The following is a 13608-nucleotide window of genomic DNA, read 5'->3' as shown; positions in this document are numbered from 1 at the left end:
ATTTTTTTTCCCCTCTATAGTACTAAATGCTTACAGTCATTTTTAATAGGAAATGTTTTGTTACATTTACCTAGATATGTATTTATATGCTAAGACCTTTATTTGTGATAGGATCTATTGCTTCATATTTAGAGAAGCATGTAGAAGATGACAGCTAAGAATAAAAAATAATTCAAACTTCATGAATGTTTATGCAACCAGAATTGTCTAAAATCTTTTAATCAGAGCCTTCTTTTACATCGTGAAATAAAGGGATTAATTCTGCCTATGTATACCAGCTGGCCCAGATCTAATGTTAGAATTTTTTTAATACATTAGTAGGATCTTAACTCTAGGTATATTAAATTTGATGCAGACTTATATTTTTTGCTTTAGAATCAGTGTAGTATCATTTCTGCTCTAGAAAACGTCATCTCTGCATCTATCTCAAGTATAATTTTGAATTGGAAAGTAATTTTCAGACCATCAAAGACAATTTTTGTCTTTCTATGATTTCAGCTATTTTGCAAATGCATACATATTTCGTTAGTTTCTTAACAGCTGCCGCTTGAATCAGCCAATATATTTTATTTTTTTGTTTTAATGAGGATCCAAGACAAAACATGATAGTCCAAAGTCACAAAGCTAACTGCAGTGAGATTACAGATCCAGATTGTGGTTCAAATTAGAACAAACATGTCTATGGCCATACCACTCTGAACAACCCTATCCCATCTGATCTTGGGAGCTAAGCAGGGTTGGGCCTGGTTAGTTGGATGGGAGACCACCTAGGAAGACCGGGTGCTGTAGGTGTAAAAAACAAAAAATAAGGGATTGTAAGCTGACAAGGTCCTTGCAATCTGTGAGGTCAACCAAAGGTTGCCTCGCCTAAAAAAAAAAAATTAGAACAAACATGGCAAGCACTGATGATCAACCATTAGTTTCTAGAGATAACCTATGAAGTCATGTTAGAATATTGAAATAAACAATATACAGAATATTAAAATGGATTGTGATAGGGAGTTAATGCTTGACGTGTACCTATAAAGTAATAAATAGCTTGAAAAATATATAACTGTCCTATGTAGTGAACATCATCCTTCACTTAGTAGGGCTGTTGTTTCTCACAATGTTTCTGGAACTGGGTTTAGAGCTTACAATAAACGTTCTTTTGACTAGTCTCAGTAGGGGGAGATGCTTTTCTTTAAATGTCTTGCAATAAATGTTTTGATCCAAACCTGGTAGGCAAAGATGAGTAGCCAGGCTGTGTCAAGGAGAAGGTACGTAACTAAGGAAATTAGAGTAGCTCTCTCAAGTAGCCAATAACTTGGCTCGGGTAGCATGGTGTGCCACAAAACCAAATCTGAGAAAGTGGCTGCATTGAAGTTGGGCCTTTGATAACTCATAGCCGTTCCACCAGTAGATGTGGAATAGTCTCAGCAGATCGGGGAGGTTTTCACTGGAGAGAACCTTGAGTATTTAAAGGTGGGGTGTGTTAGCTCAGCTTCCTGGAGGCCTTCTGGCTCCATTTTAAATTACTCTCTTGACAATACCAACTTTGTTTTTCTGTATTTTCTTTCACATTTCCCCCTTCTTATCAATCTTTCCTTGGGAAGCATTGCCGATCAACCATTAGGACGTATCATTGGTCTGTCACTGAAAAGTAACAGTGATCCTTCACCCCCAGGGAGGCTCATTTCTGGTGTGTCGTGTCCACATAGGAGGGAAAACCTGAATGCATAGTAGGCGACCTTATGGCCACATCTGAGCAGCAGGGAGGCTTGTTGGAAGCAGAACTAAATCTCTTATTCCGCACACCGAAAGTTCTTTGGTAGAGGGTCTCAGTTCGTTGTAATTTCTCTGGGCATTGGACTACCGTGATTCTGGTAGTGGCTGTTCGTGGTTGCTTGTTCAATGCACCTGGTGAGACACCTGATTAAGTAGCAAACAGTATAATCATAAAAACCAATATACTTAAGGCCTGTAATATAGAATGAAGCCAATTCCGTATTCCTGCGAGGCAACCAGCTAAACAAGTCTGTCCACTCCCAATTTAGGGGATGATGTTCTCTCTATTCCAGGATTTTAATGTTTCAGAAACTCAAGCCGTTATATCGCTTTACGTGGTTTGCTGATGTAGAAACGACATTCCTCTGAGCAGCGCACAAGTACCGCCTTGCCAGGCGCTGACACACTGGAGCCCTGCGGCTTTGTAGCGCTACCTCAGTTACTCCTAGTTCTTCAAGCGCAGGTGTAGCATTCTGTGGTTGCTACCAGAACAGAAGGATTGCCGATCGGCTTTTCCAGTTTAACTATTTCATCCCCAAGGAAAGAAAGCGCAAGCGAAGTCAAGCAAAAGCCTCACTCGTCTTATTATCCCTTTTCCCGATTAGAAAAAAGTGCAGCTCGCTTTCAGCATTAACATCACACGTAGGCATGCTGTGTTTTCTAGGATTTGACATTTTCGGCAATCGACAATTACTGTATCTTGGAAATGGAAATACCACTCCTAAAAACAGAATGCCATGAATGGAATGATGTCATTTGTTTCCAAAGACTGTAGGTATACTAGAGCAATGCGAAAATAATAAAAACGGGATATTTCGTGGCAAATTTGGGGAGTAAGGTTAGGACTATTCTGTGAGTTATCTCGGGGTAAACGCTGCAGCCCCAAGCACTGCAGGTGAGTATTCTCAGGGCAAATGGGAAATGGGTTATGAGATTTTTTTGGTGGAGAGAGGACTGAGAAAAGACCATATCTGAAATCCCAGTTTCCTTGCTTTGGCTAAAATTATAGACAAAAGCTCCTAGGTTAGGGACAATGGCGGAGGAAGGGCGAGCCTGGGCATGGCATCCGGTAACAACAGTGGCGTATCTGCCTCGTTGTTGGGTTGGCAAGGCGATGCATTTGGGTCCCACATAAGAAACACCCAGCACCCTCAAGTGAGAGCATGTTATTAGGTCCTTCGACCCAGACTGAGGGAAGTCTAAAGTCCTGTTTCTGAGGCAGGGACTTCATGTCCTTCATATGTTGGATGATCATAATAGTCAACACCAGGCATTCAAGTCATCGTGTGATTCATCATGATTAAAGAGCACCTGAGGGTTCTATATGTTTGGGTCCGGATTGAGAGATTAGTATGGGTTAGGTTGTTCCAAGTTTGGGGGCTGGGATTCCTTAAAAGAGCTTTTATTTGGGTTTTCACCAAATACCAGATTTTTGGTCTAGTCCCTAAGTCGTAGTGGAGAGCAGGAGGATATCTATCTGCTTTCCAGGACTGAGTGGTATTCCCTAAATTTCCCCACATGAAGGAAACATTGTAAGAAGTAACGTTATAGCCCTTTAAGGCCCATCGAGGTGTGAACTCATGGTCTGAATCATACAAGAGTGTAGTTGCACATTTTTATAATCAGTAAACGAAACAAAGGTGGTCAAAGGGGGACCAGAGCTAGGGGTGGCTGAGTGGAATCAGGTGTTACGGGCCTGGTCTGGGGTCTTGCGAGAGCCTCCTTCATCAGGCACCATCTGATTTGATCCTGGAGTGAGAGTTCTACTGGTGGTCTTGGGTGATTTAGAGATTTTCAGCTTAAGATCTCCAACAAGTGGAGAGGACCACTCAGGGGTGGGTGTCCTTTTTATATGAGAAACATGAATCCATGGGTCACCCTTAAGTAGCAGTACAAGGGTTGGTAAATCATACCTGATACGGCCCTTTCCAGTGGGCAGAAGGGCATCTTCATGGAGCTGGCATTTCCTGGAGACGGGATCCAGATGGAGAGCGTGGTGGAAGGCTTCTCCCGGGGGGGCGCACTGTGCAGTGCTTGCTCTGTGAACTGAGTTCATCTTCGGGGCCCTGGTGAGTTCCGTACAGTTAATCAGAAGGTCTCCTTTCAGCAGTGCAGGTTCGTACATCCCTCCATCTAATTCCATCCCTCTGCCGGTAGTGATTCCCAAAGGAGGCAGTCTGTGCTTGGGGAAGGGAGTAGACCTTAGGCTGAGTGATAACAAAGGAAGAGGCTTAGGCCAAGGCAGATGACAAGACTTTGTGCGTTTTGTAATTGAGTTTTGATTGGCCCATTAGTTCCTTCTGGAGACAGGAAGACCACCGATGGGAAGCACAGTGGAAATGTGAAATCAGCCGGCTCTTACAGATTGTATCGTTTGTCCTATGAAATGAGTTCCTGGGTCGCTCTGGAGCTCCGAGGGGCTCCCCAGGTAGGAGGATGTAGGAGCGCCTCACTGCATGGGAATGCATCCACCCCGGTGGGGAAACGTACAGATCATCACAAACAGATTTGTATTCCCGAGATGGGGCAGCTGAGTAAAGTCCGATAGCCAGACCTCAGAGGGTACTAGAGGCAGGGAAACGCCCCACGGAGGTATGACGGGCTTTCTGGGGTAGTGCTTTGAGCAGGTTTGGCATTTTGGGTATACCTGGGAAGCTATCTTTGGAGATGGCTTCCAGTAGTGTTGTTTTCTCAATAAAACCATTTTGCTAGGGCTCCAGTGAGTTAAGTCACATACACGTTATACGATGTATGCAGTCAGGGAGGAGTGGGCGAGAGTTTGCACCTATTCATAGTTTTTTTAGGGTCATGCTTACAGCCCTGTTCTAACCATTTCTATTTTGTCAAACAGCTGAATGCTGTGCTTCCATAATGTTATTTTTTAAATCCCCAGTTGCTTCTGCCGGTAGCACAGATGCTTCCTTTAGCCCACTGGAAAGGGCAGTATCGGGAGATTGTTTTAATGCTGCTAACTTAGCAGGAGTGTCAGCCACGTGATCGCCTCTACTTTCCTTTGTGTTTGCCACTGAGCGTCCAGGAATTTTTATGATTGCTAAAATTGTAGGTAATTTGATAGCCTCCAAGAGTTCTAAAATGTAGGAACTGTTTTTCATCTTTCGTCTGGAAGAAGTCAAGAATTCTTTGTTTCCAGAACATACCAAAGTCATGGGTAAAACAAAGGCATACCTGCTGTCAGTATAAATGTTAGCTGTTTTACCTTTGACCACATTGCAAGCTCAGGTTAGTGCGCAGAGCTCTGCTTATCAGGTGCAAGTTTCCTGAGGCATTGGACTGGCCTCAGTGATTTCATTATAGAGATAATTACGTAGCCCGCTTGATAGTGGCCTATTTCACCTTTTAAGTAAGAACCATCGTAAACCAAACTAATTCAGCATTTTCAAGAGGTGTTTCCTGTAAGTTAATTCAGGGAGTTACTGGTCTGCCAACGTCAGGCAGTCGCGAGGGGAGAGAAGGAAGATGGTTCGGAGTATTATAGCGAGCAATGTAGTCCCACTAGATGAAGATAGCAAAGCCCTTTGCAGGAGGTCCGTCTGCCAGCAGAGTGGTGCCGAGTGTGACGAGCGCTGAGTAGGGCTTCTACAGCACGAGGCACATAGAGTCGGTGGCGAGCACATTACCTCCCACATGCTTAGTAATTTGGCGGTGGCCGGGACTGCGACCATGCAGGCAGGGAGACCTTGGTGTCTAATGGTGGACTGCAGCACCCTAGGGGCCCGCGTTGGCTTTCATGTCATTGGAGCATGACAATGAAGGCATTTCCCTGTCTTTCACAAACAAAAAGGAAAAGGGGCCATTGAGAATTAGGACATCCATGAAGATGTCCTGATATCCTACTACAAAAGGCAAGAAAGATGTCCCAATATCCTACTACGAAAGACAAAAAAGAGGCTCCTTCCTGCCCCCTGACTACCAGGGCGCAGACACGTGACCAGGGAGCCCTTCACTTTCTTCCAGGAATTGCCTTTTCTTTCCTACCTAGGCAGTTCTAGTTGATTTCAGTCGCTTTCAGTTAAGAACTATGACTCTTATAGAAATTGATATTGAGGGTAGGTTGCAGGCAACAAACCTTAAGGAGAAGAGGGATCTGATTTCGACTACCTTGTCCAGCTGGGGCCAAAGGCAGTGGCAATCCCATGGTATTCTTAAAAGGGAATCTGAAAGCCAAGAGCTCAGCAGGGTTAAAAAGCTGTTCGAGTGACTCCCCATTGAGGGCAGGGCTTTGGATGCTTGCAGTGCAGCTATCAAAGAACAGGATGGAGGACGTGAAGAATGAGCAGTGAGAATTTATAGCGGGAGAAGCGGAATGGTTGCTTTTAATGATACTGGACAGCTTGAAGAAAGAGGACAACTTCAGGTCCTGTTTCTTTTCAAGGCATAATTAGAATCCTAGGAAACATCTAGTATTTTATTCTTCAGCCACAGACAGCTTTCCAACAACTGTAAAAACAAACTTGAAGATCGATCCAGGAAGTTGCTGAGTTAAAATGTCAGTTGAGTTGGCAGCTGGTGGTTGCACATCTGCCATTTAAAGCTTAGAATATTGATTGATTTTTCCCCCAAAATTAAACAGGGATCATTTTGAACCCCTCATGACCCTCCTCAACCGCTAAATTAGCTGCCACCATCTCCTAGACGTAAAGGAGCAGGGACTCTCATACATGGACATACCCTCCCAGGAAAGCAATGGCGGAAAGGGGCATCCATGTTAGCTGTAGGTTTTCTTAAGGATAATTTTTATCAAGTGGAGGAACTGCCCCTCTATTCCTAGTTTACTGAGAGCTTTCATCATGAACAGGTGTTGACTTTTGTCAGATGCTTTTTCTGTAGCTATTGATATGACCATGTGATTTTCATTTTTAGTCTACTGATAGGATGGATTACATTAATTGATTTTGAATGTCGCATAGCCTTGCATACTTGGGAAAATTTCCACTTGATCATGGTGTGTAACTCTTTTTATACATCGTTAGACTAGGTATGCTAATATTTTGTTGAGGATTTGTGCATCAATATTCATGAGAGATATTGGTCTGTAATTTTCTTGTAATGTCTCAGTCTCATTTTGTTTTTAGCATTTTGTTGGCCTTATACACAGAGTTGGGATGAATCCCTCTGCTTCTGTCTTCTGGAGGTTGTACAGAATTGATATCATTTCTTCCTTAAATACTTGGTATAATTCACCAGCGAACCGATCGGGGCTTGATATTTTCTATTTTGGAACGTTATTGATTATTGATTCAATGTAATAGATATCGGCCTATTTATATATCTATTACTTCTTATGTGAGAGTTTTGGCAGATTGTGTTTTTCAAGAAATTGGTCCATTTGATCTTAGCATAGAGTTGTTCATAACACTCCTTTATCTTCTTATGTCTATACATTCTTCTATTTCTGTTACTAGAAATTTGTGTCCTCTCTCTTTTTTCCCCCTTAGGTAACCATTTATTGAAGACACTGCATCATTTGTCCTGTAGAAAATCCTGTCTGACTAGCCGTTTGATGATACGGTTTAACAGGTTGCTCTGTTTTGTATGTCTCTCCCCCTTATTTCCTATAAACTGATCCTGAGATGTAGTCTTACTTTGATTTTTTTGGCAAGAGCATGTCATGTTACTTCTTATTGTACCATCTTCCAGAGGCACATTATATCTGGTTGCTGCACTTTCACCGATATTAAACTGGACCAGTTGGTTCAGGTGTGTCAGCATGATGCGTCCATTACAAAGTTCCTCCTCAACTTTGCATCTGATCGTTTTAGCGCCCATTGATGATTGATGCCGGGCTTCGTTATTTCACTAAGGTTTGCACAATTATTATTATTCTTTCTTCACAGCTTCCATGTGCAATAGCTGAAAATTTCCTATAAAACTCCCCTTTATCAACCGCTTGGCTACTTTGAAATACCATTTTTATAGGAAGGGTAGAAAAAAATGAATATTTCCCCTTTTCCTCAAATGAGTTGATGACCTAGCAAACTCCAAAAGTGACCAATGTGTTTTTTTAGTATCGTTATGAATTTGTGACATAATATGATCGTGTGTATATATAGATATAACACACATATTTCCATGTATATAATTATGTGCTTCAGTTTATTGCAGTCCTTACTTGTTTTGTTCCTCAAACCATCTTATCTTTGGCCAGAAGAGTCCCTTCAAAGTTGGCTTCTCTAATAATTTAAAACTCTTTGTTCTTTCAAATTTCATTTGACAAAACCAGTGAAGCCAAAGAAGCCAGAAACAGGATGAAGTTTAATATTTACCTCAGTGATTCTCTAAGTTTCCACTTAAGTAATCCAAAGTGTGCACTTGCATGTCAAGGAGTCTGAAGAACATTCTATTTTAAATAACTTAGCAAACAGTAGAAGTCATGCTCTAGGAAGACATACCAAGTTTATCTTGCAGTTTCATACACCCCGTCATATCCTATTTCCCCCAGGCCTATGATAGTCTGATTTAAGAAGCTATCAGGAGCATTCCTCGACATCTAAATATATATGACCCACACATGCCCTCTTCAAACTCCCATCTCTCTCTCTATTTGTTCCCTTCAGCTTAGGAAAATTTGTAAGTCTCTTTCTGAAAACAAACAAAACTTTCCCCTACTCTTGACTTTGCATTTCCTCTGTAGTACAGTCTGATCTCCCTCTTTCTCTTCTCAGCTAAGCCTCTCAATGTCTCTGTATCTCCACTTACCAGTTCACTCCACAATTCAAGATCTGATGCAGATTCCTGATCTCCTCCACATTGCCAGTTCAGTCAGGTTTATTTGTTTATTTGTTTTTTACGAATCCTCTTGGATGAATTTACATGACTGATACATTCCTCCTTCCTCAAGACTTGGCGTCTCGGCCACTCTCCTTTTAAATGTCGGTGTTCCCTGAGCCTCTGATCTCAGCATCACGTTTTCTCCGAAACTCTCTTGGGGTGATCTCTTTATTCTCATGCTTCCAAGTGTAATCATTTTGCTGAATGAGCTGAAGTCTATGTGAGGCTGCCTCCCACTGTGTTTTCAAACTGTTCCATGGGCTTTCCTTGCCCTGGAGGAAATCTCAGGAAGGTGCCAGAACTTCTCCAGGCCGTCTGTCACAAGAACAGTCTTTTATCAGGCATTAAAATTTTCAGGCCATCCAATGTTATAATCCAAAACGTCACTTAAATGAAAATTACTCCCTATCTTCTCCAGGTTAAGGCCTGTGATGTAGAATTGCCTACTGAATATGTTCCCTTTAGATGTAATAGTGGACTTCTACCCTTTCTGTCTCGCTGGCATCTCTCCTCGTATCTCCCTTCATTCTGGTATAATCAGCTTCTTTCTCATAAGAGGTCTCATTACATGTGATTTGAGTGGGGCTGACCCCACTCCCACCTATGCAACAAGAGTCAGCCCAGGCCCAACCAATGAGACAAACTCACCTCTTTCATCACTGATTGGTTGAGAGATGCAGCTGATTAAAGCTAAGCCAACCAGAGCCCCTCCCAGATCTCTGCTGCTGGTACTGTCTACTGGAGTTACTGAGCTGGATGTGAGTAGGATTTCTATGAGTCTAGAGGCTAGACGCCATCTTGCTCACCACGCTGACAGAAAACAGTCCTCTGCTCCCAGGATTTTTACTGAATTCATTCAAAATAGATTTTTGCAATCTCTACTTGAGATTGGTATGACAGATGTCCTATCATAAGCTTAAAATCCTCAAACATGTCCAAAATGAATTATTTTTTCTCTCTTTACTTTCATTCCTACTAACTTTCATTTCTACCATCCTCCATCTGTCAAACTCTTACAATAGCTTCCGCTTTCTGATTTTTGTTTTCTGATCTTACCTGATCAAATCTGTTTGGCCACTAGAGCAGTCATTCCAAAACACAAATCTGGCCTCACCACTTCCCATCTGAAAATACTTCACATTTGCCAAATGATTTCGAAGATAAGGTCCAACCTCCTTGTCAGCCGACAAAGTGTTTTGTGACCAGGTCTTGCCTGCCACTCGTCTTCCACCTCCTTCCATCAGTTTGCGTTGGGCAATACCAAACTGTTTGTCATTCCCTGTAGTCATCAATTACCTGGTTCATGCCCACTAGGCCTAGATGCCTGTCTTCTACCCCTTTCACTTCTGCTCAGGCTTCGGCTCTTCCAGGAAGTCGTCTTCAGCTCCTAGGCAAGACCATGGGATCCTCACTTATGATCCTATCATAACCAGTAAAGTAGCTTTTCCCATATACTATCAAAATCCTTTCTTTCATCTGTTTTCATGATTGTAAGCAATGCGAATATGAGAACTGTATCTTACTCATCTTTATATCCCCAGTACCTGTCATTCAATATACACTTTTTGGTCAAAAATGCCACATAATTTTTTTTTTTTTTTTGTCAAATTGTGTGAAAATTCACCAATTAGATATAGTTGGGGTCCTCAGATATTCTCGTTGAAATGTAAAACCCATTCATAATTTTTTTTTTTTTTTTTTTGTCAAATTGTCTGAAAATTCACCAATTGGATATAGTTGGGATCCTCAGATATTCTCGTTGAAATGTAAAACTCACCTTGCCTATTACATTTCATAGTTTAAAATGAATCAGTCTGATTAGTTAAAACCTCACTGATCTGGGTCATTAAGAGAATGGAATCGGGAGGACAATGTTGTATAATAAGTAATTCGGTCTGTAGATTCATGGAGTTCAGAGTTCCCAAGGTAGAATTCTGACTCTGCTGTTCATAATCTGGGTGACCCTGGCAAATTACCTAGCCTTTCTAAGCTTGTTTTTTTACCTGGAAAATGGGGATTGGTTTATGTACCTCATAGTGCTGTTTTAAAGATTGAATAATACAGGAAATGCAAGTGCCTCTCAGAGTGCCTATGTGGCACATGTAAATATTCAATCCCAGGTAGCTCTTATCACTGTACTCATTAATAAGAGCAGGTCTGGGAGGATGCCACACGTGGGCAAGGACACTGTGTGAAGGAGAGGCAACATCCCAACCTTGAAGTTTGTCTTTGGCAAGCTCAGTTAAGAACAGTGTCTACCAAGACTCTTCTATGTTCACAGTGATATGAAATTTGGGGATCTTAATATGAGTCGCAGTCACTGCCATATACCCCACTTCTTATCTGTAGCTAGCATCTTATCTGCTCACTGGAGAGAACAGAGAGTAATTTGGCAGAAAAAGTAGATATTGCCTCTCATCCATGTGGTGCTGTGCAGGTATAAAGCTCCTTCGGATCACAATCCCATAGCAACTCCACCACAAACTATATGCTGACAATTTAATCCCCATTTTATGAATATGGGGATTCGTAAAATGGGGATTACAGATGATGAAACTAAGGTCCAGAGAAGTTTAAATGACCCACTGCAGGTCACAACTAGGAAGCAGATGAGTTAGGATTCAGATTGAGTCCTTTTGATTCCTAGTATGGTGCCTTTTTAACACATCAGTCCTTCAAGTTACAAGGCTATTTGGTTTCCCATATTTCCTTTCCTTTTCTGCCAGAAAATCCAGCTGCTTTTAGTCCTCTCTGTCATAGGCTCTGCCTTTTCCTTGGAAGGGAAGACATCAGACACATACACAGCTTGAATCTGTCCTTTTTTTTTTTCTTCCAGGGAAGCGGTGGCAGGTGGTGGGGTATTTTCTGAGACGAAGGAGAATCACTTCCTTGAACCTGATGGTCATTTCTAATTGCTGTGTCAATTCAAAAATGCATATCATGATCAAATCTAACAAAAATAATTATTCCTTTATATATCATCTAATATCTATTTTATGTTTAAATTTGTCCAGTTGTCTCAAAAATCTTTTTTACATTTTTTTGAATTTACATTTTGTTTGAATCAGTATCCAAACAAGATTAGCATTTGTTTAATATATCCCTTAAATACCTTTTATTGCAAATTATGCTAGCAAAAAGATTCTTTAAGAGTATGGAACACTTGAGATTCACTATTGCTGAACTGTTTACAAAGCGAAGGCACCAATTTCACTCCTAGAGGGTTTATGAAATCTCCACTTTCTCTCTCACTTTTGAGATTGTCAGACATTAACCTTTTGCCTGTCTATAGTAAGCCCCACTCTGTAAAGAAATGGGCTGTGGGCCTAGTTTTTAAACATTGTGTAATCAAGTGTTTTAGATATAAAAATTTCAAGCTCCCTGGAGATAATTATATGCCCCCATGCCATCTGAAAGTCACTGTTTTAGTTCCTGAATACATTGGGCTCTTTCTATTATATATTAATGAAAGAACGAAGAAGACAGTGAGGTGATTTTGTACTATTTAATATTTCCTAGGAAAGATATGACTGGTACTGACTTTTCCCTCCTACAAAGACCTTTTTAAACACATAAAACCCAAGGGACCAGGTGTTGACTTTCCTGTAAGGAGTGTCAAGATTCTTGTAGACCTTCTTCTTCCCTGTTAGTATGTGTCATGGCAGGTTGTTGGCTCTGATGATGTCATAATGCTTTGTTTATGGGGTCATCTGATGTCACTTATACCTTAGGGATAATCAACTTTTAAACAAAGTGAACCTTAGATTGTAAAATCTGATTTTCTGGAGTAATTTTCTGAGATCATAGGGATAAAGATCTCCAGAAGAAAATGACTCTGGAAAAGCTTTCCTCTTTCATCAGGATATATGGTTTTTACTCACAGTTGAAATATTGACAACACACTGGGTTAACACCTGATATGTTTCTGGATGATTCTTGGTTGCAAGAGCCTGCAAACATCCTTAAGGACATGGTCATTTTGCACAGCAAAGGGAAAAACATTTCTAGCAATAAGGATGGAAGTCTGAGGAAAAAAAAAGTTTACCAATATAACTTCCTCTCTAGTGATGAAGAATAGTGTGTTTATTATTAAACCATAGAATAGTGTATTTTAAAGATCTTTTTCCTTTGTGAACACATTTTACATTAGGAAATTTCCCAGAGAACATTATCTTAAGAGTGGAATGGATGATATCTTAATTGATCTTATACTTAAATCTTAACTTTTAGAAATTTCTAAAAGATCTGAGTTAATAAAATGACAGATTTTAAGCTTTTATTCTGATAAAGTAAAAGCTTTCTATTCACTGTATCGGCTTCCTTAATTTTTTAGTGCTAGAACACGAGAAGCTTCGGCTTCTATCTTATAAACCAACGACATCTTCAGTTCTGTTGCAGCTTTTTAAAACGTGGCTTCTGATAAATGTTGGCAGAACTGGTGCATTCCCAAAATAAATTCTGTAGGCTCAGCTTTCCTTACTCAAATACATCCCTAGGTCCACTGGCCACAAAACTGCCCGCCGCGGAACAGGTCGAAAAATCTGGATGCGATAGAAGATATTTGTATATGATAACATGACACTGGTACATTAAAAAAAGTAAGTCATGTCTAGAGGCAAATGTCAGTGGCGTCACAACCCTAACTATAGGTGATACAGATGAGGTTTTAAATCGAGGGGCTGGGGTGAAGGGGCGGAAATCGCACACAGACATAAAAAATTTCAAAACTCGTCTTCCCTTTTGGACATGTTTCAGCTCTACAAATGTGCCCTTGCCTTTAAAGCAAAGTGCTGTTCTGCTGTCAATTCTCATCCTGTCGTACGGGAACTCTGTCTCTCTTCTCAATATAGGACTATGAAGAGACTTTCAGGTTCGAAAAGACCAAAAAAGCAGCCGGCGGAAAGTTTTATTTGGCCCCAAGGGCGTGAAAGTGGGCACAGCAGTGTGTGAAAACAAAACAGAAAACCAAGCCGCGGGGCCGGGCATCGTCAGGATGAAAACGAGCGTGGCCAGGTCCGAAGCGGAGCGGCACCTCCCCGGCGACCCGGGGGC

At 41.2% G+C, this 13608-nt stretch overlaps 1 protein-coding gene and 1 pseudogene across 1 annotated transcript in view; both read left to right on the top strand.

The window, feature by feature from the left end:
• The first annotated feature begins 677 nt into the window (after positions 1 to 677).
• On the top strand, positions 678 to 792 carry LOC112472662 (annotated as a pseudogene).
• Positions 793 to 11090: 10298 nt separating this feature from the next.
• UBE2W (ubiquitin conjugating enzyme E2 W) overlaps positions 11091 to 13608 on the top strand; it is a 49591-nt gene continuing 47073 nt past the window's right edge. Inside the window, exon 1 of the mRNA XM_025041116.1 lies at positions 11091 to 11147. Within this exon, the coding sequence (XP_024896884.1) occupies positions 11091 to 11147 (57 nt within the window). The remainder of the gene's footprint in view (positions 11148 to 13608) is intronic.

Source organism: Pteropus alecto, unplaced genomic scaffold, assembly GCF_000325575.1.
Source record: "Pteropus alecto unplaced genomic scaffold, ASM32557v1 scaffold87, whole genome shotgun sequence".
Lineage (NCBI taxonomy): Eukaryota > Metazoa > Chordata > Mammalia > Chiroptera > Pteropodidae > Pteropus > Pteropus alecto.
This window is presented reverse-complemented; position numbering and strand designations above follow the sequence as displayed.